Below are 24,885 nucleotides of genomic sequence, written 5' to 3' on the forward strand. Positions count from 1 at the left end.
CAATAAAACAGAACAATTATTGGAAAACCATCCAGTACATATACAAATTTCAATTTCGTGGCATATGCCCAAGAAGAAATTAACTATAAATACTGGCAGGAACTCATAAAAAGATTGGAAGATTGGCACTTTCTGCTAGTCATGATTAAAGAGATAGCAGAATAGGAGGGGTGAGGATAAACACAGGAGTGAGAGCTAGGCATCAGCCCAAAGAACCACCAAGAAATCAGTCAACTTCTTGACTCTGAGAAGTCCATGGTCTGGTCATGCTAGAGATGGCTGCACCTCATAGTCATTCAGATCACCCCCTGATTTTACAAAGCAGGTCTTCTGGCATGGGGAGGTTTCTTATCTAGGTGCCTTCTGCTCTATGGCAATTGAATGATAATGGGGACAGGAAAGCAATAATGGAAAATAGAAAATGGAACTGTCTGAATGGGACTTCCTGTGCAGGCAGAACAAGTCATAATCAAGGCTTTAGCTCTCCAATCCAACTCACCATATCAGCCCTCAGGACAAGTCATAACCTAGCCTTCAGCTCTCCAATCCAACCCACCATACCAACCCTCAGGACAAGTCACAACCAAGCCTTCAGCTCTCCAATCCAACCCACCACACCAACCCTCAGGTTGCTTTTGTTAGGTGACAACAAGTTGACTATGACTCACAGTGACCCTATACACAACAGATGGAAACCTTGTCCTACTGTGCACCATTCTCACAATCTCCACCACGCCCAAGCCCTTGAGGTAGGCTCTTAGATTTCTAGTTTTAGAATTTAGGACTTCACAATGTCCAGAGCCTCATTCTCACATCCATGCCAAGCCCTCCTTCAAGCCCCCAGTGACTGATGAGCAGATAAATCATCCATCCCTTTAAATCATCACTACTCAGCAAAAATTCACACTTATGGAAGTTGTGGAAATATTTCTGGAATCCTAACAAATGGGAAACTAAGCCCAAGTACTGATCACAGCGCCAAATCAATAATTGAAGTACTATTTTCCATTTTTTTACTGTGGTAAAAAACTCCATTAAAAACACCCAAAAGAACTGAAAGCAAGAATGCAAACAGGTACTTATATATTAATATTTAATATAGCACCATTCATAACAAAAGGTAGGAAACAACCTAAATATCTATCAACAGATGAATAAAATGCACTCTATACACAATGGAATTTTACTCAGCCATAAAGAGAAATGAAGTCCTGCTATAAGCTACAATATGGATGAATCTTTCTATAAATTTTCTTTTCATTCACATTGTGTTTCATACAAACATTCCCATAACATATGGGTGAATCTTTAAAATATTGTGCTGAGTGAAATAAGCCACAAAAGGAAAAATATTGTAAGATTCCACATATTTAAAATACCTAGAATATGAAAATATACAGAGATCAAAATTCATTTATGATTATCAGGAGTGGGAAGGAAAAGGAAAATGGAGTCATGGTTTAGGGGACACTTAGTTTTTGTTAAAGGTAATGGAAAAATTTGGAGGCAGAGAGTGGTGATGATTGCATAACATAGCACAGCACATGCATTATAATTAATGTCACTGACTTGTGCAAGTGAAATACTGAATTACCAACTGTTTTCTTATACACACCTCCAAATATAAATATAGAAATGTATATATAATGTAATATTAATATAATTATAATGTATTATATATTATAATGTAATTAATATAATTACATTAATATAATGTATAGTATAAATCTAATATATAATATTATAGTTGTTGTTGTTATGTGTTGTCAAGTTGCCTGCAACTCATAGTGACCCTATGTACGACAGCTCTGAAGCCTGTCCTGCCCTGAGTCAGTTTCACTGACTCTGACACACCTATCCCCATTACCCTAGTTTCTGTGTCAATCTATCTCATCCAAGGTCTTCTTCTCCTTCACTGTCCCTCAACCCTTCCAAGTATGATGTCCTTTTCCAAGGACCAGTCCCTCTGGGCCACGTACCCAATGTATGTGAGACGGAGCTTCAAAATTCTTGCCTCCAAGAAGAAACTTGGTTTCACCATCTCCAGGACAGACCTGTTTGTTTTCCTGGAAGTCCATAGAATGTTCAATACTCTTCAATACCAGCACCACAACTCAAATCACCCCGCTCTCTGATGCATATCTAGTACTTGTAAAGACTATGGCCTGGATCAGGTGCACCTTAGTCTTAAGACCGACACTGCTGCTTCTCAGCACTCTGATGAGGTCCCAAACTTCAGATTTTCCCAGTGTAATTAATCTTTTGATTTCCTGTTTGCTGGCTCCAAGAATAAGCCAACTGTGGAGCCAAGCAAGAAGAAATTGTTAACAACCTCCATCACTTCTCTATCTATCATGATGCTGCCAATGGCCCAGTGGTGAGAATCTTTGTTTTCTTGATGTTGAGCTTCAATCTATACTGAAGACTATAGTCCTTGACTTGCAAGCACTTCAGGTCCTCCTCAGCTCCAGCGAACAAGGTTCTGTCATCTGTATAAGGTAAGTTGTTGACAAGTCTTCCTCCAATCCTGATGCCACATTCCTCTTCATAAAACTCAACCTCCAGAATGTATTGTGGTAATAATATAAAAATATTTATGTGTGTGTGTGTGTTTGTGTGTATCAAAACATTTGCTATTTCAGTAGAATATGGTAATAGCTTCACACAATTTGCCTGTCTTGCTTAAGGTTTTGCAAAAATAAACTTGAAGGATATGCCTTGTTGCTGTTGTTGTTATGTGCCATCGAGTCACCTGTGGCTCATAGCACTCCTATGTACAACAGCCCTAAATCTTGCTCTATCCTGTGCCAATCTCACTGTCTCTGACACACTTAACCCTACGACCCCAGTCACTGAATCAATCCACCTCATAGAGGGTCTTCCTCTCCTGCACTGTCAACCCTCCCAAGCATGATATCCTTCTCCAAGGACTGGTCATGCCTTGCAGCATGTAGGTCATATGAAGCTTCAGAATCCTTGTCTCCAAGAAGCAGCCTGGTTTAACCCTCTTTAGGATGAACCTGTTCATCTTCTTAGCAGTCCATGGTACATTCAATACTCTTCTCCAAAGTATCAATTCTCCTTCTATTCTCCCTAGTCAATATACTTAGAAATAAAAATATTTTTAGGTGCAGCTGAGTCAATTTCAACTCATAGTGACCCCATGTGACAGCAGAACAGAGTCTTCTAGGTAAAAGATTTATGGAAAGTAGGGTTTTGTTCTGCACAGACACTGAGTGATTTCAACCTGCCAACCTTTCAGTTAACACCCAAACACTTAAATTCAATGCCACCATGTCTTTCTTCTTAGAGGAAAAACTCTCGAAAAATGTAATTTTAATATTGTGTTTATTTTTAGTGTAATTATTGTTGTGGCCTAAATTATCCTTTTATTAATAAAATTACAGATTTTATGTAGAATGTTCTTATATAGTCTTACATTGGATTTTCATTATGTTTCTGGAACTAGATAATCTCTTCTATAATGATGTATCTCCAGTTTTACTATACAGAAGTTAATAGTATAATTATGTTTCTATTTCGAAAAAATTCACTTTACAGTCACATTTTCAAGAATACATCTCTTCTTTAAAATAAGTTGTCTAACAGGTATGTTATCTTGAAATTGGAAACTGCTTTAGTATGATTTCCCTCACGTGCAGCAATTAGAGGGTGCTCTGGTGGCACGGTCTGTAGGGAGATGAGCTGCTAACCATTGGCGGCATCTCTCTGTCAGTTCAAATTCACCAGCGGCTCAGTAAGAAAAAGATAGGCAATCTCTTCGCATGTGATTTACAGCCTCTGAATATCTGCTGGAGGGTCAGCCATGAGTCAGTTCTGACTCCACAATAATGAGCTGATCTAGGAATTCACTCGCTGACAACTGTGACACTCAGTATCTGCTAGAATATTGCCATGTTTAATGATGGTCCCTGTGGTAAATTAGCTCAGATCAAGGCTGGACAGCTCAAATTATCACAAGGTCTTGAAATCTTACTCCCAGTGATACCAATTCTGGGGTCTAGTTCTCCCCTCTGAAGTCATACATTTTTGTCACACCTCTTCAATTTCTATGCTGAACAAATAATTTGAGAAGCTGGACTCTGTAAAGAAGAATGTGGCATCAGGATCAGAGGAAGACTCATCTTCAGCAACCTGCATTATGCAGATGACATATCCTTGCTTGCTGAAAGTGAGAACTTGAAACATTTGCTGCAGAAGATCAAGGACTTCAATATGGATTGCCTCTTAACAGCAAGAAGATAAAAATTCTCACCACTGGACTGATAAGCAACATTATGACAGAGGAAAAAAAGGTTGAAATTGTCAATGATTTCATATTACCTGGATCCACAATCAACAGCCTTAGTATCAGCAGTCAAGAGATGAAGAGATATACTGCATTGGGAAGGTCTGCTATCAGGGACTTCTCCAAATTACTGAGGAGCAATGACATCAGTTTGAAGACTAAGGTGTGCCTGATTCAGGCCATGGTCTTTTCAATCACTTGCTAGGCTTCTGAGAGCTAGACAATAAATAAGGATAACAAAGAAATTGATGTCTTTGAGATATGGTGTTGGATAAAAACACTGACTAAAAGAACTAAAAGACTAAAAGAACAAACATATTTCTTAGGGAAAGTGAATTCAGAGTGGTTCTTGGAGGCAAGGATGGTGAAGTCTCACATACTTTGGGCATGCTGCTAGAAGAAGCTATTCATTGAAGAGAGACATCATGTTTAGAAAGGTAGAGTGTCAGTGAAAAGAGAGAAACCCCAAACAAGATGGACTGACACACTGACTGCAGCAAAGGGCTCAAGTATGTCAGAGTTGTGAGGATGGCACAGGATAGGACAGGGTTCAGATTTGTCATATTTATGGGGTCAACATGAGTCATGCTTGACTCTGTGGCACCTGACAACAACAACAACAGCATCTTAAGGAGTTGGAATAAATTCTATGACAATGAGTTTTTGGCTTTTTGGTACCTGAGATTACGGCTTAGTGGTATGGAATTGCTGCCAATGCAAAAACACTTGGTTCAAATCTCCCAGTTTCTCCAAGGGAGAAAGATGGACAATCCCCTGGCATGTGAAAACATGCTGGTGGGGCAATCAGCTAAGGGTTGGTCCTGACTCAATGGTACACATACAAACAACCAAGTTCTAATCCTATTTGGGAATATGCTTTCATTTCTTATGTTAATGAAGCAGTATTCGTTTGGGGTGGGTCTTTTTGACATTTAAAAGGAGCAGATTACATGAGCAGAGAAGGGAATAGATGCCATGCTACAAGAAGATCAGGAGGAAGCCAAGGAACAGGAGATGAGAAGAAATAGGGACCTTTTCTCAGAGAGAAAGACTTCTCTAGAGCGTGTGCACTGAATTCAGGCTTCTTGAAGCCTCCTAAGGGAGCTTTGGCAGCATTGTTTGCAGGGAGTTTTGCCTCTAAACCAAAGGTGGCGAGTTTGAGGATATCAATGGCACTGAGGGAGAAAGGTGGACAATCTTCTCCCATGGAATTTACAGCCTCCAAAAATCCACCGGAGGGTCTGCTATGAATTGGTTACAACTTGACAGCAACGAGGGAGATTTTTTTTTGAGGCTCTGAAGCTGTGAGAAAATAAACTTCTGTTAGTACAAGCCACTCACTTGTGTTTCCGTTTCCTCTTCTTACTATAGGTATCTCTATGTGAAGTCATGGGCTTCAATAGCTTGGTCTCAATTGCTTGTTGTTATTGTTATGTGCTGTCAAATCAGATCAGGCATAGGCAACACTCCATTGGGTTTTCTGAGACAGTCAATTGCACTGGGTGAAACTGCCTGTCTTTCTTCAGCACAGCAGGCGGTAGATTCCAAACATGTGCCTTTGGGTTGGCAGCACAACTCCTTACCACTAGACAATCAAAGCTCCCTCCAAATAGCTTGGTACTCTTAAATAAGAGGCAAGAAAATGTTTTTAATTGTTGGGATCACTCACTGCATGCTGAAACTGGTTCAAATTGTTTTTTATATGCTGTTGAGTCACTTGGGACTCATAGCACCCCTATGTACAACAGCCCTAAATCCTGCTTTATCCTGTGGCAATCTTATTGTCTCTGACACACCTACCCTGACTACCCCAGTCACTGAATCAATCCACCTCATAGAGGGTCTTCCTCTCTTGCGCTGTCCCTCCACCCTGCCAAGCATGACATCTTTCTCCAAGGACTGGCCACACCTTGCAACATGTCCAAATTATGTCAGACGAAGCTTCAGAATCCTTGCCTCCAAGCAACAGCCTGGTCTCACCCTCGTTAGGATGAACTTGTCTGTTCTCCTAGAAGTCCATGGTATAATCAATACTCTTCTCCAGCACCACAGCTCAAAGGCATCAATCCTCCTTCTATCCTCTCTAGTTATTGTCCAGCTCTCTGATGCATAGCAGGTGATAGCAAAGACCATGGCCTGAATCAGGTGCACTTTAGTCTCCAAACTGACATCGCTGCTCTTCAGTACTTTGGAGAGGTCTCTGACAGCAAACTTTCACAATGCAATTCATCCTTTAATTTCCTGGCTGCTGGTACCAAGAGTGTTGATTGTGGAGCCAGCAAACAACAGTTGTTAACAATCTCAATCTCTTCACCATCTATCATGATGCTGTCAAGTGGCCCACTGGTGAGAATCTTTGTTTTCTTGATATAAAGCTTCAATCCATATTGAAGGCAAAAAAAAATGTTTTTAATTGTTGAGATCACTCATTGCATGCTAAAACAGATTAAAATGGTAGGTTCTAGGATCAGGCTGCTTTGTGTTTAAATAATAACTCTACCACTGGCTTAACTTGGGCTTCTGCTGAGTTTGTCATGAGGATTAAGGGACATAATGTATATGCAACACTTTACACAGTGCCTGGCATGTGGCAAGTGCTCAAAAATGCCAGTTAAGCAGAAAAACGAAGAGACACCCCTCAAAAAACAAAACCAACCAAGCCAATTCAGACTCATAGCAATCACAAATGACACAGAGTATAACTATGTTCCAAAGGATTTTCTTGGCTCTTATCTTTACAAAAGGTTGTTATGAGTTGAAAAAGCCTTATCAACATCTAGCAACAGTGAAAATCTTTATGGAAGTAGATTGTCAGGCCTTTCTTCTGAAGTGCAGCTGGGTGAGTTGGGCCACTAATCTTCAGGTTAGTAGTCAAGCATAAACTATTGGCCCCATTTTCATGACTGAGTAAGTATTCTTAGAAATCTTAAGATTGATGACTTCTTGTTGTGTACTGTAGAGATGGAACCGACCCATAGCTGACTCTCTAGCGGGTTTTCACAGGCAGTTGTTAATTGTATGGGAATAGATTGCCCATCCTCCATGGAGCAGCTGATGGATTCAAACCGCATAACTTCGGGATTTCAGTGAAGCATCTTGCCACTAGGCCACCAGGCAGGCCACTAAGATTGATGACTAGGTAATTACAAATAATATCCTCACTAATTGTTCTACTTTATTCAATCACTTCCAGAAGTGATTAAAGATCAATTGAGTTAATGGGCCATCTATTTATGGTTAAAACATTTTTAGTATCTTAAAGAATACAAACTCACTGATATCACTGCTTTTGCTTTAAAATTGTTGAATTATTTTTAGCAAAGTTTAAGATAGACATTGGTATATAATTACATTAATCTGGAAGTTCTGGATGAATAATTAACTTGTCAAAGGACTTAATAAATGAAGAGAGAAGAAAGCATTATAGAAAATGTTTTCCATTTCGAGTTCTGAGTAGTTCATAGAAACATTGAGAGATACAGTTAGTGATATAATCATACAGAATTTACTACACAGGTGACCTTCTATGTCTTCAACAGCATATCTACCACTGATTTTAAGGATATTCAGGTTTTATGTGTATAAGTGTACAAACTAATAGATTAGTATTTCATTTATTCAAGCAAGATTTCTATGGTCAACTCTGAGAGAGAGAAAAAATGATTAAAGGAGCAAGAAAGACACCAGATATGTCCCCAAAGTATCCTGGGCCTACCAGAAGAACTGGACAGCTACCATCAGTGATCACCTTTAATAAAACCTCTATTGAAGAATCATGATCAAAAGGGGAAAATGGTGAACTGAATTCTCAATGGAAGCCAGATTTCTGTAGCCACTGAGGCTGGATGAACTCCTGAAAAGACTACCCTGAAATAATCTTTAAATTTTAAATCACTATAACATCAACATAGAGAGAGAGATCAGCTGGCCTAGTGGACAGAAAGCAATGCTACTAACTAAGGCAAAAGTGGGTGACTTTTAATCCGTGGCCCTCGGGCCTGTCTTTCATTGTTTTTGTTCAGACATTCCTCTAGGTCATATAGCCCTGGTGTACAAGTTGCTGTACAGCGGTAACTTGTGGTTGCTGTGAGGCTGCACACTGTGACACTAATATGTCACATGCGTTAATGGTTGGCTACCCAATGCAGACAGAGAGTGGGGTGGAGCTCCCCGATTAAAACAAGCGTGGAAGGAGGAGTGGCATCCACTTCCGTAATAGCTTGCCTCTGGAAACCCTATGAACCTGGAGAGAGGATGAAAGGCACCCAAGCGTCGAGGACTCTCCTTCATAGGGTCACTATGAGTCGCCTGCAACTCGACGGCACTTAACAACAACAACAACAACATTATCCCCTAAAGTCTTCTTTGACTAAAAAACCTTTATCTTAATAAGAAAAAATATATCTTCCTAGAGCATTGTACTTTGTTAAAGATTCATATGTTGTTGTTGTTATATGAGATTAAATTGATGATAGTAACTCAAAAGGTTATATGAGAAGTTTAGGAGACAGTATATTTTAAATCAACGGTGGGAGGACAATTTGAGAATGTTTGTACAACATGAAACATGCAATTACTAGCATTGAGTTGAATATAGAGAAACAGTGAAATGATGTATGACTGTGTATATATTCATCAAAAAAGCCTTAAGGGAGGATCATCCTGGGAAAAATTGATGAAAGAACAATAAGGCCATTGCAATTAGCATATGTTGTGCTGTTATGTGCGGTCAAGTCTCTTGTGACTCATAGAGAGCCTATGTGCAATACCTGAAACCTGCTCTATCCTGTGCCAATTTTACTGCCTCTGACACACCTACCCTCATTACACCAGTCACTGTATCAGTCCATCTTATCAATGGTCTTTCTCTCTTTTGCTATCCCACCATCCTTCCAAGCATGAGTGGTCCCTCCTTGCAACATGTCCAAAGTACAACAGACAAAGCTTCAGAATCCTTGCCTCTAAGGAGCAGCCGGGTTTAACCCTCTTCAGGATGAACCTATTTATTCTCCTGGAAGTCCACGGTATACTCAATACTCTTCTCAAGCACCATTGCTCAAAAGCATTAATTCTCTTTCTGTCATCTCTAGTCATTGTCCAACTCTCTGACACATAGCAAGCAATTGTGAAGAATGTAGCCTGGATCAGGTGCAACTTTGTCTCCAGACTGATGTTCTTGCTCTTCAGTACTTTGGAGAGGTCTCTGGCAGCAGACTTTCCCAATGTAATTCATCATTTGATTTCCTGGCTGCTGATACCTAGAGTGCTGATTGTGGAGCCAAGCAAACTAAAGCTGTTAACCATCTCAATCTCTTCACCAACTATCAAAATGCTGCCAGTTAGCAAATAGGAATAGGATATGTATAAATGTTAGGAAAGGGAAAGAGAGAAGGGCGTGGAATAAGGGGAAAGGGAAAAAAATAGTAATTATATAAAACACATTATATGTGAATGAAGGTATAAAACACAATGTACATGAATGAAGCACAATGTATATGAATGATTATACAAAAACCAATTAAATTTAAACAAACAAACCTAGATTTCACAAAGATACCCATGTTATAAAAAAAAAAAGAAGGTCGGAGAGCATTACACTAAGTGAACTAATTCAGTCCCATAAAGACAAATACTCAGAGCATTATTGTAGAACGTGTACAAGGATCCAAAGTGGGGAGGGGAGCAGAAGGGTGAAGATGAAGGAGGGATTAATCATAGGGTCGCACAATTTGATGGGTGGAGGGAGGAGTGAGTAAAGGAAAGGGGAAAGATCTGGTGTGAAAAGCAATGTATATGAAATTTGTAGGTAAGCCAGTATAAAATAAAAATTTTCTAAAACAAGAGGCAGGGGAAGGTCTTCATCTAAGATTCTAGCTGCTCCACCTGCAGAGTGCAGTGTATAACACAGGCCATCTATGGGCTCACGGCCAACAAGTGCATTTTAATTCAGCGCATGATGGGCACAGGACTGAAGTTACACCAGGATTAGGGCAGGGAAACCTCTCCTTTTGTCGACTGAAGAGCTACACTTGACTCAGTCCATTCTAAGGACTCGGGTGAAACTACTAGCAGTGAGGGAGTCATCTCTGGTCAGCCAGAAAATACAACCCTTCCTTCTTACATGGAGGTGGAAAGCCAGATTTGAGGCCTTTAAAAAAATTATTTCAGTGAAAATTTACAGAAACTTTGGATTTCCATTCATTCATTGTTGCACTTTTCTCCCTGCCCATCCCTCCCTACACAGTACACTCCTCTCCTGGAAAAGTAAAAGAAAAATTCTTTCATTGTTTTACAATCCCTTCCCCCAGGTCCACTCCACTATACTGCCTTTGCTCTGGACTCCCATCATGACAAAAATACCTAATCACATATCCCTTTTAAACAATTTTCTCCCTCATCTGTTTCAAGGCAGTATACATTATTGAACCCATCTTTCTCAGTCTCTCCCCAAACCTAAGGTCAGTCCTATTTTACAACAGTGTTTGTCCTTTTGTGACTGAGATACTTCACTCAGCATAATGTCCTCCAGGGTCACCCATTTTAAATAATATTGCATGAGTTCCTTGTTTTTCAATGCAGTGTAGTATTCCATTGTGTGAATATACCACAGCTTCTCTATCCATTCATTTGTTGATGGACATTAGGTTGTTTCCAAGTCCTTGCTATTGTGAACAAACCCACGATAAACGTGGGTGTGCATATATCTGCTTGGATGTCAGTTATGGTCTTCTCTCCAGGGTAGATATGAGGACTTTTGAACTCACTTATACAGTCATTTTTGTCAGTTGAGTCAGAGCCAACTCATAACTGACTCTTGAGTGGAGTTTCAGCACATGCATGTAAACTGCCCCAGAAGAGACTGTCCATCTTACCCCCTTAGAGCAGGAGGGGGATTCAAATTGCCCACTTCTGGGGTGGTAGGTAAACTCCTTATTCACTTGTTATTAGGTAGGTGCCACTGAGTCGAGTATTTCTCACAGTGACCCTATGAATAACAAATTTGAACCCTATCCTATCCTGAGCCATCCTCATAATCTCTGACATACTCAAGTCCATTGCTATAGTCACTGTGTCAATCTGCCTGGTTGAGGGTCTTCTTCTCTTTCACCAGTTCTCCACCTTTCCAGGCATGATATCCCTCTCCAAGGAATAACTTCTCCTAGTAACATGCCCAATGTATGTGAGACAAAGCTTTGACATCCTTGCCTCCAAGGAGCATTTTGGCTGCACCTTCTCCAAGATATATCTACTTGTTTTTTTGGCAGTCCACGGGATATTCAGTACTCTTCTCCAGTGCTACAACTCAAAGGCATCAATTCTTGTGTTATCCTTATTCACTGTCCAGCTCTCAGATGCATAGAAAGTGACTGAAAAGACCATGACCCGAATCAGGTACAGCTTAGCCCTCAAACTTACCCATGAGGCTAAGAGAACTCCCTAGGACTTTTGAACAGAAATTTCAGAACAATCCAGAAATTTTACCACATCTAAAGATTGCATTAGACTAGCTATTCTCAAAGCATGATCTGAAACCCCTCAGTCCCCAAGACCTTTTCAGAAAGTCCATAAAGTTACAACATTTTCATAGCAATATTAAGAGATTATTTGACTTTTCCATGCTTATATACGCATCAATGTGTGTATAATGGGGTGTTCGAGAGGCTCTATGACATATGACAGTGAAACAGACTGAATACAGAAGCAGGCAGGTGAATCCAGTTGTTTTTTAACAAAGCCAAAACAGAAATGGATTTCGCAAAACGTAAAAAAAGACCACATTTCTCATTGAATATTTTGTCTTCAAAATATAATTATTAAAATATAAAGACTATTTGGAGTCTTTAATTATCTTGTAAAGGGGCCCTGAGTCCAAAATTTTATGAAAAGCTGGCTTAGAGTAACAAGCAATCATTGAGAAAGTAAAAAAGTAAAACATTACTGCGTCCACACCAGGAAGTGAATTAGTTTAACCAGCTTGCTTTCCTATTATCTGGCCAAGTACGCTGATATAAGGAAAAGTATAGAAAACAGGAGACAAAAATTTGAGATAAATTTAAGGAATGGAGAGAGACCAGGCTTTGGTATAAGATATCAGGAGGCACCTCAGCCTAGAGGGTTAAGATATCTGGGGAGTCCTTAGCTAACAGAATCTAAAGATTAGATTCCTACCACAATTAGGTGGATTCCTACCTAAAGGCAGAGGAAAAAATGATTGACAAAAAAATGGAAGAGAAATAGAATGAAGAAAGCTGTCTGAAGAAAAGTATATATTGTGCCTTGGGAGATACTGGAAAAAAGACATTGGTAAAGAAGCTAAGACCGAAAGGTAAAAAAATGGCAGAGAAGGAAGAGGGAATGACTAGACAGGACAAACTGTCCCAGATCCTACTCAGCTTTATGAAATCCCAAAGATCCATAGAAAAAAATAAGTATGACTTACCTCATGAGGAATATAATCAGGAGGTAGTTTGCTCAGCATGTCTTCAGATAATCTATAAACAATAGCTTCCCGAGTCTCTCCCACTCCGCCTCCACTCTCTTTGGGTTGAATATTGGTAATCGTGTCAAGAACATCAGAAGCAGTGTTACTCTGGTACCTGATAAAAGGTGTGAACTGTTCAGTGTAATAGGAGAAAGCACCTTCAGAGATAATTAAAGCTAACATGAACTAATTAAATGGCCTGAATTCAGGACTTACATTCACCCCTAGACAGGAAAATGTTATCATCAACCCAATGGGAATGAAAAAGCCAGAGACCCAATCTATTGCCTCTTGACAGAACATCAAAGACCATCACCGAATTGAAAAAACTCTCCATTAGATGGGTTACACACTCCAAATGTCCTTGAGACTACAAACCTATGCTTTAAACTCAGATGGTGAAGTCTTTATAACCAACCTAAAACTCCTCATGCTGCACATAATTTATTCTTTCTTTCTTCGGGACTGGTTATAACAGTCTATCAGTATATAGTGAGTTGTCAGATCAAACATAACTACTCATTTTTTATTCACCAAAGTGTAAATTATTAATTTTTTTTACCTTTTAAATTTTGTTTTCTCACTTGTTTTATGATTTCCAAGGTGAAATATTGTTATCCATTTGCTTTACTTACATGATTTCTAGCCCATTTTTAAAACCCATGTAATTAATAAAGACTTAACAAGTGTCTAGTATGCACCAGGCATGGAGCTAGTTGCTAGGATATGGTACACAAGGCAGGCTCTAGTAAGTGCCACAGAGGAAAAGAAGACAGTGCTTTAAGAGAGGATAGTTTTCCTCTTTGCCTCCATCTGGCTCTGTCACTAGTTCTCTAACTGTTTTGAGATAACATAAAGTTAGTCTGTATCCCTGAAATGTTTGGTAAAAGAATCTCTCTCTCTCTCTCTCTGTGTCTGTCTCTCTCTCTCACACACACGTAGAGGCAATTTATAAGAAGATCAGTGAAAGTCTCTCAAAAATTGTATGTAAACTGTAACTTAAAGGATAGAAGGTTACTTTTCTACTCCTGCTCTAACAAATAAGCACAAATCCAGGGCTTTTTAAAAAAACAAAACAAAAACAAAAAAACAAAACAAACAAAGGGACCAGCAAAAACCTATTATCTTAGAGTTCCATATGTCCAACACTGGTCTCATAAAGTTAAAATTGAGCCAGAAGTTGTGGGCTCCTTTCAGCAGCTCTAGACGTAGACCTGCTTCTTTGTTCACTACAGGATTGGCAGTATTCCAATTCCCTTTAAGACTAAGATATATGTTTCCTTGTTAGTGGTCAGCTATTTCTAAGTTCTAGAAACCATTGTATTCCTCTTCCTATGTCTTCAAAGTTAGCAACAATGTGACAAGCCCCTCTCATACTTTGAATCTATCCTCCTTCCATCTTTTCTCTCTGACCAAATCTTTGCTGCTTTCTTCTACTTTTTTTTTTGAGAGATTATTTGATACATTGTGGGTTCATTTGGATAATCCAAGACTCTTCTCCAGCACCACAACTAGAAGGCATTCATTCTTCTTCTGTCATCCTTAGTTCAGCTCTCTAGAGCATAACAAGTGACTGTGAAGACCATGGCCTGGATTAGGTACACCTTAGTCCCTAGACTGACATCATTGCTTTGAGCACTCTGGAGAAGTCCTTGACAGCAGATTTTCCCAATGCAATTGGTCTTTTGATTTCCTGACTGCCAGTGTTAAGAGTGTTGAGTGTGGAGCCGAACAAGCTGTAATTGTTAACAACCTCCATCTCTTCTCCATCTATTATGGTGCCGCCAATTGCCCCCCTGGTGAGAATCATTGTCTTCTTGATGTTGAGCTTCAATTTATATTGAAGACTACAGTCCTTGACCTTCTGCTAGGAAAAATAAGAGATCAGCAAAAGAGAGAAAGACTCTCAAAAGAATTATACTGACATAGTGACTGCAACAACGAACAATAAAGAGCAACAGAGTGTTCATCAATGAACAGTGAACACAACCCATTGTTGTGAAGACGACAAAGATTAGAATTCCCTGTCAGTCAAAGTCCACTGGATAGCATGTAATAACAAAAAGATTATTCTTCCTACTATAATATCTAAAGATGGATTAAACAACATAATAAAGGCAGCCAAAGGGAACCATAAAACTGGAAAATAGATCTGGAGGCATTATTTATACTTTAGAAGAAAGAAAACAGGAAAACCTGAAAAAAATGCTGACGTGTGGCTAGAGTGACATACTTTAACATACATCTCATCAAAGTTTCAGAAGGGTAAAAGAGAAAAAATTAAAAAGAAGTAATAGGTGATAAAATAATGGCTAAGAAATTTTTCTAAATTTGATCAAAGACATAGATCCCCAAGCTAAGAAGAAGCAACAAACTCCTAATATTTTGTTGTTGTTGTTAGGTGCCACTGAGTGGAGTGTGACTCATAGTGACCCTACGAACAACAGATCTGAACCTTTTCTATCCTGTGCAATCCTCATAATTTCTAATATACTTGAGCCCATTGTTATAATCATGGTATCAATCCATCCTGATAAGGGTCCTCCTCTTTTTCTCAGACTCTCCACCTTTCCTAGGCTGATGTCTTTTTCCAAAGACAAGCTCTTTCTAACAACATGCCCAAGTCCCAAATGCCAAGAATATGTCAGATGACATTTCACCATGCTTGCCTCTAAGGAACACCCTTGTTACACTTTCTCAAGATGTATTTGTTCTTTGGGTTGTTGTTGTTGTTGATTGTCATCAAGTTGAGTACAGCTAATAGGGAACCTATGAACAAAAGACCTAAAACCTTTCTACAACTATCGACATTTATCAAAGTTCATAGAGTTTCCAGAAGCACGTTGTTTCAGAAGTGGATGCCACTCCTGCTTCTTTCATTAGTCTATGGGATATTCCATATTTTCTCCAACACCCTAGTTCAGAGGCATTGATTTGTCTTGTCATCCAAAGTTACTGTCCAACTTTTAGACGCATGTTGTTGTTGTTATGTGCCATCGAGTCACTTGCAACTCATAGTGACCCTATGTACAATATCACTAAACTCTGCTCTGTCCTGTGCCAATCGCACTGTCTCTGATACCCCCATCCCGATTACCCCAGTCACTGAATCAATTCACCTCATAGAGGGTCTTGCCCTCCTGCGCCGTCCCTCCATCCTCCTAAGCATGATGTCCCTCTCCAAGGACCTGTCCCTCCTTATAACATGTCCAAAGTATGTCAGACAAAACCCCAGAATCCTTGCCTCCAAGGAGCAGCCCAGTTTAACCCTCTCCAGGATGAATCTGCTTGTTTTCTTAGCAGTCATTGGTACCCTCAATACTTTTCTCCAGCACCACAGCTCAAAGGCATTAATTCTCCTTCTATCCTCCCTAGTCATTGTCCAGATTTCTGATTCATAGCAAGTGATTGCAAAGACCACGGACTGTATCAGACGCACCTTAGTCTCCAGGGAGACACCATTGCTCTTCAGTACTTTGGAGAGGTCCCTAACAGCCAACTTTTCCATCACAATACGTCTTTTAATTTCCTGGGTGCTGGTGCCAAGAATGTTGACTGTGGAACCAAGCAAACTTTAGTTGTGAACAATCTCACTCTCTTCACCATCCACTCCTGATGCTGCCAATTGGTCCAGTGGTTAGAATCTTTGTCTTCTTGATACTGACTGAGCCTCAATCCATATTGAAGGCTGCAGTCCTTTACCCTCTGCAGCAAGCGCTTCAGGTCCTCCTTAGCTTCAGCAAGCAGGGTAGTGTGTCATCTGCATAATGCAGATTGTTGATAGATCTTCCACCAATCCTGATGCCACATTTCTCCTCATAGAGCCCAGTCTCCCAGAAAATTTGTTCTGCATACAGGTTGAAAAGGTATGGAGACAGGACACATTCCTGGTGTATGCCCTTCCCAATTTTGAACCATGCAGTGTTACCCTGCTCTGTTCTAATGGCTGCCTCTTGGTCCAAGTAAGTATAGGTTTCACACTAGCACGATCAAGTGTTCTGGGATTCCCATTCTTCTCAGAGTCAGCCACAGTTTGTTATGATCCACACAGTCAAACGCCTTTGCATAATCAATGAAACACAGATAGACATTCTTCTGGTATTCCCTGCTTTCAGCTAAGATCCATCCAACATCAGCTACAATATCCCTAGTACCATGACCCCTTCTAAACCCAGCCTGGACTTCTGGCAGTTCTCTGTTGATGTACTTTTCCAGTCGTTTTTGGATAATCTTCAGTAGAATCGTGCTTGCATGTGAAATCAATGATAGTGTTCTATAGTTTCCACACTCTGTTGGGTCACCCTTCTTTGGAATGTGCATCACTTTAGATGCATAGCAAGTAATTAAAAAGATCATTTCTTGAAACAAGTGCACCCTAATCTGTAAATTGACATCATTGTTCCTTAGCACTTTGGAGAGATCCTTGACAACAGATTTTCCCAATGCAACATATCTTTTGATTTCTTGACTGCAAGTACCAAGGGTGCTAATTTTGGCTACCAATAATATAGAATCACTGATAACTTCAATCTAATCTCCATGTAGCATGACATTGCCTATTGGCCCGGTGGTGAGGATTTTTGTTTCCTTGATGTTTAGATGTAATTAATATCTAAGGCAGTAGTCCTTGATCTTGTACAAGTATTTCAAGTCTTTTTCACTTTCAGCAAGCTAGTCTGTGTCATCTGCATATTTTCCTCTAATCCTGATGCCACATTCTTCTTCATTAAGTCCATACTCTGCATTCAGATAGAATATTATAAATAACTATATCTCTATATAGGCCCATCATAGTGAGACTGGACAACATGAAAGACAAAGAGAATATTGTAAAAGTAGCCAGAAAGGCTGGGGGGGGGGTGGAAATACTATCTATGTAAAAAATATGAGTAGACTGACTGACAGTTCTCCAGCAGCAGCAAAGAAAGAAGAAAACAGAACAATTAAGAGAAATAGCTATAAAAACAGATAAACAGCTGGAATCTGTATATACCAAGCCAAATGATCTTTCAAAAGTGAGTGAAAAATCAAAAAAATGAATAAAAACAAAAGATTTGAAATGAATTGATACCATGCTTAATATCATTATCTATTAAGGATACACAAATGAAAACTGCAGTGAGCTATTAGTTCGTATCCACGAGAATCCCTGCAATTACCCAAGAGTTACAGAAGCGCATGTAATCTACAAGAATTACAGAATTACTATAATCAAAGACAGGCAAAAATGAGAGATGGTGAGGATGGAGAAAGCATCAGTCACTGCTGGAAGGAACCATAAAGTGGTGTGGTCCCACTTGGAGAACAGTTGGGCAGTTTCTTAAGACATTAAAAAACATAAATCAACCATGACAAAGAACTGCTATTCAGTCGGTTCTGACTCACGGGTTCCTTAAACGACAAAGTAGAACTGTCCCATAGGGTTCTCAACGCCTGTAATCTTTAAGGAAGCAGACTGCTAGGAGCACATCTTTCTCCTGATTAGCAGGCAAAGTCTTTAATCACTGTGCCACTGGGAAACATTAAATTTCTGACTTGATACTGAACTCCATATCCAGATTTCCAAGGACTGCCAGAACTGTAGGGACAAAGGAACAAGTGTCTGTCTTGGAGGAAGTGCAACCGTCTCACATGCTTTGGGCACGTTGTCAGGAGGGTCTGGTCCTTGGGAAAAGACATCGTGCTGGGAAAGGTGGAAGGTCAGAAAAGAGAGCAGGACCCTCATCGAGATGGGCTGACAGTACCTGTAACAATGGCCTTAAGTATATCAGAGATGCTATGAATGGTGCTGCACAGGGCTAGGTTCAGAAGTGTGGCTCGGAAGGTTTGTAGGGCTGAGTGTCATAGTTGACTTAGCGACACTTAACAATATCCACTGGTGTATTCCTTAGTAAGTTGCCCTACTAATCCAAAGGCTGAGCCTCTTTGACAGTTCTTCTCACATGCGATCCACAGCATTGAAAACCCAATAGAGGCTCTGACTTGACAGCTGTGAGTCAGGTTGACTAGAAATGTTCCTTTGATCAAATAAGCCCCAAACCGAACTCATTATATTAATTCTCTTTTCCCTCACCTGAACCACTCTTTGTCTTGTCACCTTTACCAATATGTGAATCTTTTTTTTTTAAAATTTTATTTTTATTATCTTTTGTTAGTGTACCATCAAATCGGATCTGACTGGTACAGGAGGAGACTGCACCTCCTTCTCTGGCAGAGCTTCTGGTGGATTCGAACTGCATACCTCTGGGATTACAGTACAGCTCTTTTGCCACTAGGCCACCAGGGCTCCCTCAATATGTGTATCTTTCCCTGCTCACCTAACCTAGCAACTCCAGACATATCCTTGTTGCCTCATCTTTGATGTCACTCCCCAGCTCTTCTGGGCTTCCAAGTCATTTCTAACATCCACCTCCCTTCCCTATTGCCTTGAGAACAGTTTTAATTTCTTTAGCTTGATACCCTAACCCTTCACAAGCAGGCTGTAACTGCCTTCAGATCCACCTCTAGTCTTCTTGCCTCCTCCTGCCCTAGGGCAAGGTGGACTTGGCGGCCTGAACATACCACACGCTTTCCCATCTTCATGTCCCTCCCGAGATGGTTCTTTACTTACATGCCCCCGTCTTGGGCATGATCCTGACTGTTTGCTGTGTCCCTTTTCACTGCACTCCGTCCTTGTTTCTCACAGTGCTGCTGTCACTGCCTCTCCATGTGCACATATTCCAGGGCACAACTCAAATGTGTCTTCTCTCACTACCTCAATATGAAGCCCTAAATTAGAATTGACTGCTACTTTGTGTCCTTATGCCAGGTGCAGTCAAGTTGATTCTTACTCACAGTGACCCCATATGTGTGACTGACCAGGCGCCACAGGTCTTTTAATAGCTGGAGTTTGGGGGAACAAACCACGAGATCCCTCTTCTAAAGCATTTCTGGGTTGAATCAAACTCCCGACCTTTTGGTAAGCAGCAAGCACACGAAGCGTTTGCACCAGCACCTGAGGACTTGGGTTCTTATGACACTGCACATACGCTGAATTTTAGAGTTTACCATATCGTATTAAGTAACTACTTGCCATTCATCTGTCTTCCTTAACAGATAATGAGCTCAAAGGCAAGGATTATTTCTTACTTATCTTTGCTATTTTCCAAGTTGCTAAGAGAGTAAGTTCTCAATAAATATTTCTTTGTTGAATTGAGGCCAATTGGCTTGAATTTTATTAAACCTCAAATATAAAGAAGAGAAATCCTCTAATCTTTAAAGAGCATGAAAATTTAATTCTTTGTTCTTTCTTATGGTAAAAGTACAGTATATTATTATTACTTTATTTTTTTCTCCCCTATTTCCTGGCACCTTTCCACATACAAAGGAAGCATCTATATAAATTTATATGTTCTTCAGAGCACAGCACAGGAGTTTCAGAGAGAAGGAATTTGAGGATGAAGGAAAATGATTTTTATTTTATTATTTTATCAACACAGATCTTTAAAGGTTAAGAGAAGAAAACCAGAGTAACTTTCCACTCATATGAAGAAAAGGAGAATTTATTCTTCCTACTCATCCCAGTCGCAAATGAAATAGTCCTAGCCATGGGATTTTCTGTGTTCTCTCTCAGCTCACCTGCTGAGGAAATCACCTTCGAAGATGCACTCTGCACCCTGGTTTGTTGCTAGCAGGAGGGAGTGACAGTTCTGCCCTCTGCAGACTCTGGGCTCTGGTCAGTTCACTCCCACTCTGGGGCGAAGCTAGTAGAAAGGTTACTGAAGCTAGATTTTTTCTAAGAAATCACTCATGGTAGACAGTTTTACTTGTTTATTTTCTTCAGATGATGTGAAAATCATCCTCAAAATAAGAATGTTAGGGAGAATACATCCTGAAAAGTCAGCCAACTTTGAACAAGAGTTGGATAAACCCTCTAGACCATCTCCCCACAGTGTGTTTTACCGGGCACAGAATTGCCTATTCCAGATCTGCACAATTTCTTTTTTCCATAAAATGATTTTACGTTTGCAAAGATATGAAAGGCAGAAGCCTAGTTAACTAGCTGTGGCAAAGAATATCTCTATGACTCAAAAGCCCAAGGGCTTTCAGGAAAACAATCCTCATAAAAGCTCTAAGATGAAGAATGAAAGCTATATCCCCTGAGTGTTGGTCCCAAGTTACTTCTGGAAGAAAATTTCTGTGTAGAGTAAACTGACCTTGTAGCCGGGTGGTTTATTCTGAGGAAAGCACTTTAGGTCATCTCCATTTGGTAGCAGCATTAGAGTCATGGATAATAATAAATGCAAAACTAATGAAAAATGGAATTACTTACAAAATTAACAACTATCTAATGAGCTATGAGTGTAATGTAATATTTAAATCAGTGTGTGTGTGTGTGTGTGTGTGTGTGTGTGTGTGTGTATAGTCTTTAAAAGACCACATATACAAAACCAATGGAAAATAAGAAGTCATAGAAAAACAGGAAATAGAAATCCAGAATAGCATCATAACAATTTCAGAAAAATAATAATTTCCTGGTTTGACAGTTTCAATCTCCTCTCCACCCATCACGATGTTGCCTATCAGTCCAGTGTTAAGAAACTTTGTTTTCTTGACACTGAGATGCAATCCACACCAAAAGCTGCATTCTTTGATCTTCAGCCAAGAAGTGCTTCAAGCCTTCCTCCCTTTCAGCTAGCAAGATTGTTTCATCTGCATAATGCAGGTTATTGATGGGTGTCTCCAAACCTTATCCCACACTCCTCTTCATGGAGTCCAGATTCTTGGATAATTTGCTCAGCATACAGATTGAATAGGTATGAAGGCAGAATACAACTCTGACACATTCTCCTCTCTATTTTAAACCATACAGTATTCACCTGTTTCACTCACACAACAGTCTTCTGGTTCATGTCCAAGTTCTGCATGAGCACCATTAAGTGTTCTGGGACTCCCATTCCTCTCAATGTCAGCCACAACCTATGATCTACATGGTCAAAAGCCTTTGCAGTCAATAAAGCACAAATAGACATTCTTCTGATAATCTTTACTTTCAGCCAGGATCCATCTAACATCAGCAATGATATCCGTGGTACCACAGCCTCTTCTAAATCTCACTAGAATTTCTGGGAGTTTCCTATCTATGCACTGTTCTAGCCATTTTTACATTCAAGCCAAAGGTGGGTGATTTTAATCTGTGACCTTTGGGCCTGGTTTTAATTCTTTTTGGTCAAACATTCTTCTAAGTGGTATAGCACTGGTCTGTGCATTTGCTGTACAGTGGTAACTCGTGGTTGCTGTGATGCTGAACACTGTGACTCTGATGTGTTAAATGTGATAATGGTTACCCATGGTGGACCATATTTGGTGGAGCTTCCTGATTAAAAACAAGCCTGGAAGCAGGAGTGGCATCCACTTATGAAATAGCTTGTCTTCGGAAACTGTATGAACTTGGAGAAATGATGAAAGTTTTGCAAGTGTCTGGTCTTTCGTTCATAGGGTCGCTATGAGTTGTCTACAACTCGATGGCACTTAACAACAACATATATATGTCTTAGAGAAAGTGGAATCAGGGTGTCCTTAGAGGCAAGGATGGTGAAGTCTTATTTCAAATACTTTGGGCATGTTATTAGGAGGTGCCAGTCCTTGGAAAAGAACATCATGCTTGAAAAAGTGGAGGATCAGCTTAAAAAAAGACCATCAACAAGATGGATCGACAGGGACGGTAATAATGGGCTCAAATATATCAGAAATTTTGTGGATGGCACAGCTAGGCAAGTTTCAGATCCACAGTTCACAGGATGACTATGAGTTGTAGTTGACTTGACAGCACTAATAACAACTTCTATAACAATTTATATAGAGCGCTGGTAGCCAGCTGCTCTGCAGGAGAAGGATGGGCAATTTCCTTCCATGTAATTACTGCCTCTGAAAACCTGCTGGAAGATCAGCTATTGGTAGGTTCTGATTTGATGGTAGAGAGTTACAAAAACAACAACAACAACAACGTATATGTCCAGGTAGACAGTCACAACAACAATATATATATATATATATCCAGGGAGCTTGATGGCATAGCCCATAGTGAATCTCAAAAGACTACTTTTCTGGTGGTATGAATCCTTTCTTCTCAAGAGAAATATGGGCAGTCTCCTTTCTATAATTTACAGCAGTGAGCTGAGTGTATGTGTGTGTGTGTGTGTTTGTGTGTGAATATCACCATCATCAAATTGATTCCAACTCTTACTCATCTTCCATTGAGTTTCTGAGATTGCCAATCTTTATGAGAGCTCATGGAGCAACTGTTGGATTTGAACCACTGACATACTGCTTAGCAGCCTAACACGTAACACACTACACCACCAGAGTTCTATATATCTTTGCATACGAAATATCAATGAGCATATATTTTTAAAACTCAAAATCCAAAAATGTCAGTTAATGCAACAAGAGCACATTTAAAGTTGCAGTGCATGGAAATGAAGATAAAAGTTTTACCAAGGCATTTGATGAATTTCAGAAGATAGAAAAATACATATTAAGTGTTAATGAGAAAAAGAGTGAGAATAAATAACTGTTTTTGGCATTGAGACAGTTGAATTTGCAGAGTCCTTGATACCTTATAAATCTAGATAATAAAATGTGACTCAAGTATGCATTTTTATGCTTCCTGTCACTAAGGTATCTAAGCTCGTGGGAGAGATTTTATTTCTTTTAACACATTGATTTGGCTTGATTTTGCCCCTCTGCTTCAAAGACCAAGGAGAGAGACTTGTGATTCCTATTCCTTAGTCTCCCTCCTCTTTGAAATTTGTGGATGTCAACTCCAGGGAGCATATTCTGATAATGGGGGACATACAGTTATCCACCATGGCTCAATTACAACACCAGAACTATCTGGAAAGAATACTGCTAATGGCATGGGCAGCCTGATAAACCCACAGGCATACCTCTGGCCGGGACATTCACACAACCTTACCTAGTGTATCTCAAAGAGTTCATCTGCTCTCAAGGCTTCAACTGTTATCTCTGCACAAATGCATTTACCTATCTCTTTCTAGACTTCTCTCTCACTTGACTGCTGTTCACATTTCTCAGCTTTCTTAAATATAACCCTTTCTCTTTCCCAAACTTAACACACACTGCCCTTCCTGTACATTCCTAGCTCATTTATGACCCCAATTCCTAGACCAGCTAGCTCAAGTGGGGAATCTTTGATTATTTCATGTCACATTGAACTTGGAGGAGATTGGCTTCCTGTTGGAGCAGAAGAGATGAAGGGTAGATTGAACTGGGAAGATTTGTATGTTATTGCTTATTGCCTCCTGGTGGTTGGTGCAGGAACAGCAAGGGTTTATAGCAAAGCTATCCGGCCTCAATTGCGTAAGAGTGGAGATCAGATTACATTCACCAGATATTTTCAGAGTTCAGAGAAGAGAATCAAATCGAAGGCAAAGATCACTCAGGGATCAAAGAAATTGCTAGACACAGAGGTGCAGGACAGAACCTACTGCCTGAGCAGAAAGAGCGAGGGGCCAAAGTGCTGGGGACACGGTGGGAATGATGAAGAAAGACCCCAGCAGAGACCAAACAGGAAGTTAAGAGAGAGAACAAAGGGGGGAGCTGAGCCACTGTTTCTTTTAGAAGTAATTCTGCATGTGCAGCAGAGTGTGTGTGTGTTTTTTTGCTTACCTCACTCTGTGTGGTGAAAGATGACAGGATCACAACACTATCTCAGGCAAAGATATCTTGCTCAGATCCACAATCAAAAACCTTGACACCAGCAGTCAAGAAATCAAAAGATGAGTTGCACTGGGAAAATCTGCTGTCAAGGACCTCTTCAGAGTGCTGAAGAGCAACGATATCAGTCTACAAACTAAGACACACTTGATCCAGTCCATGAACTTCTCAGTTGCCTGCTATGCATCTGAGAGGTGGACAATGCCTAAGGATGGCAGAAGAAGAATCAAAGCCTTGAGTTGTGGTGTGGAGAAGAGTTTTGAATACACCACGGACTGCCAAGAGAACAAACAGGTCTGTCCCTGAGAAAGTGAAACCAGGTTGGTCCCTGGAGACAAGGATTTTGAAGTCCTGTCTTACAAACTTTGGGCATGCT

At 40.1% G+C, this 24,885-nt stretch overlaps 1 protein-coding gene across 1 annotated transcript in view; it reads right to left on the reverse strand.

Moving 5' to 3' along the window:
• Positions 1 to 24,885, reverse strand: part of DNAH8 (dynein, axonemal, heavy chain 8) — a 555,032-nt gene that overhangs the window by 30,241 nt on the left and 499,906 nt on the right. The window contains 1 exon segment of the mRNA XM_006882162.1: positions 12,750 to 12,906. Coding sequence (XP_006882224.1) covers positions 12,750 to 12,906 — 157 coding nt within the window.

The sequence above is a fragment of the Elephantulus edwardii genome, unplaced genomic scaffold (assembly GCF_000299155.1).
Source record: "Elephantulus edwardii isolate Elephantulus edwardi_28Jun2011 unplaced genomic scaffold, EleEdw1.0 scaffold00017, whole genome shotgun sequence".
In the NCBI taxonomy this organism is placed as follows: Eukaryota; Metazoa; Chordata; class Mammalia; order Macroscelidea; family Macroscelididae; genus Elephantulus; species Elephantulus edwardii.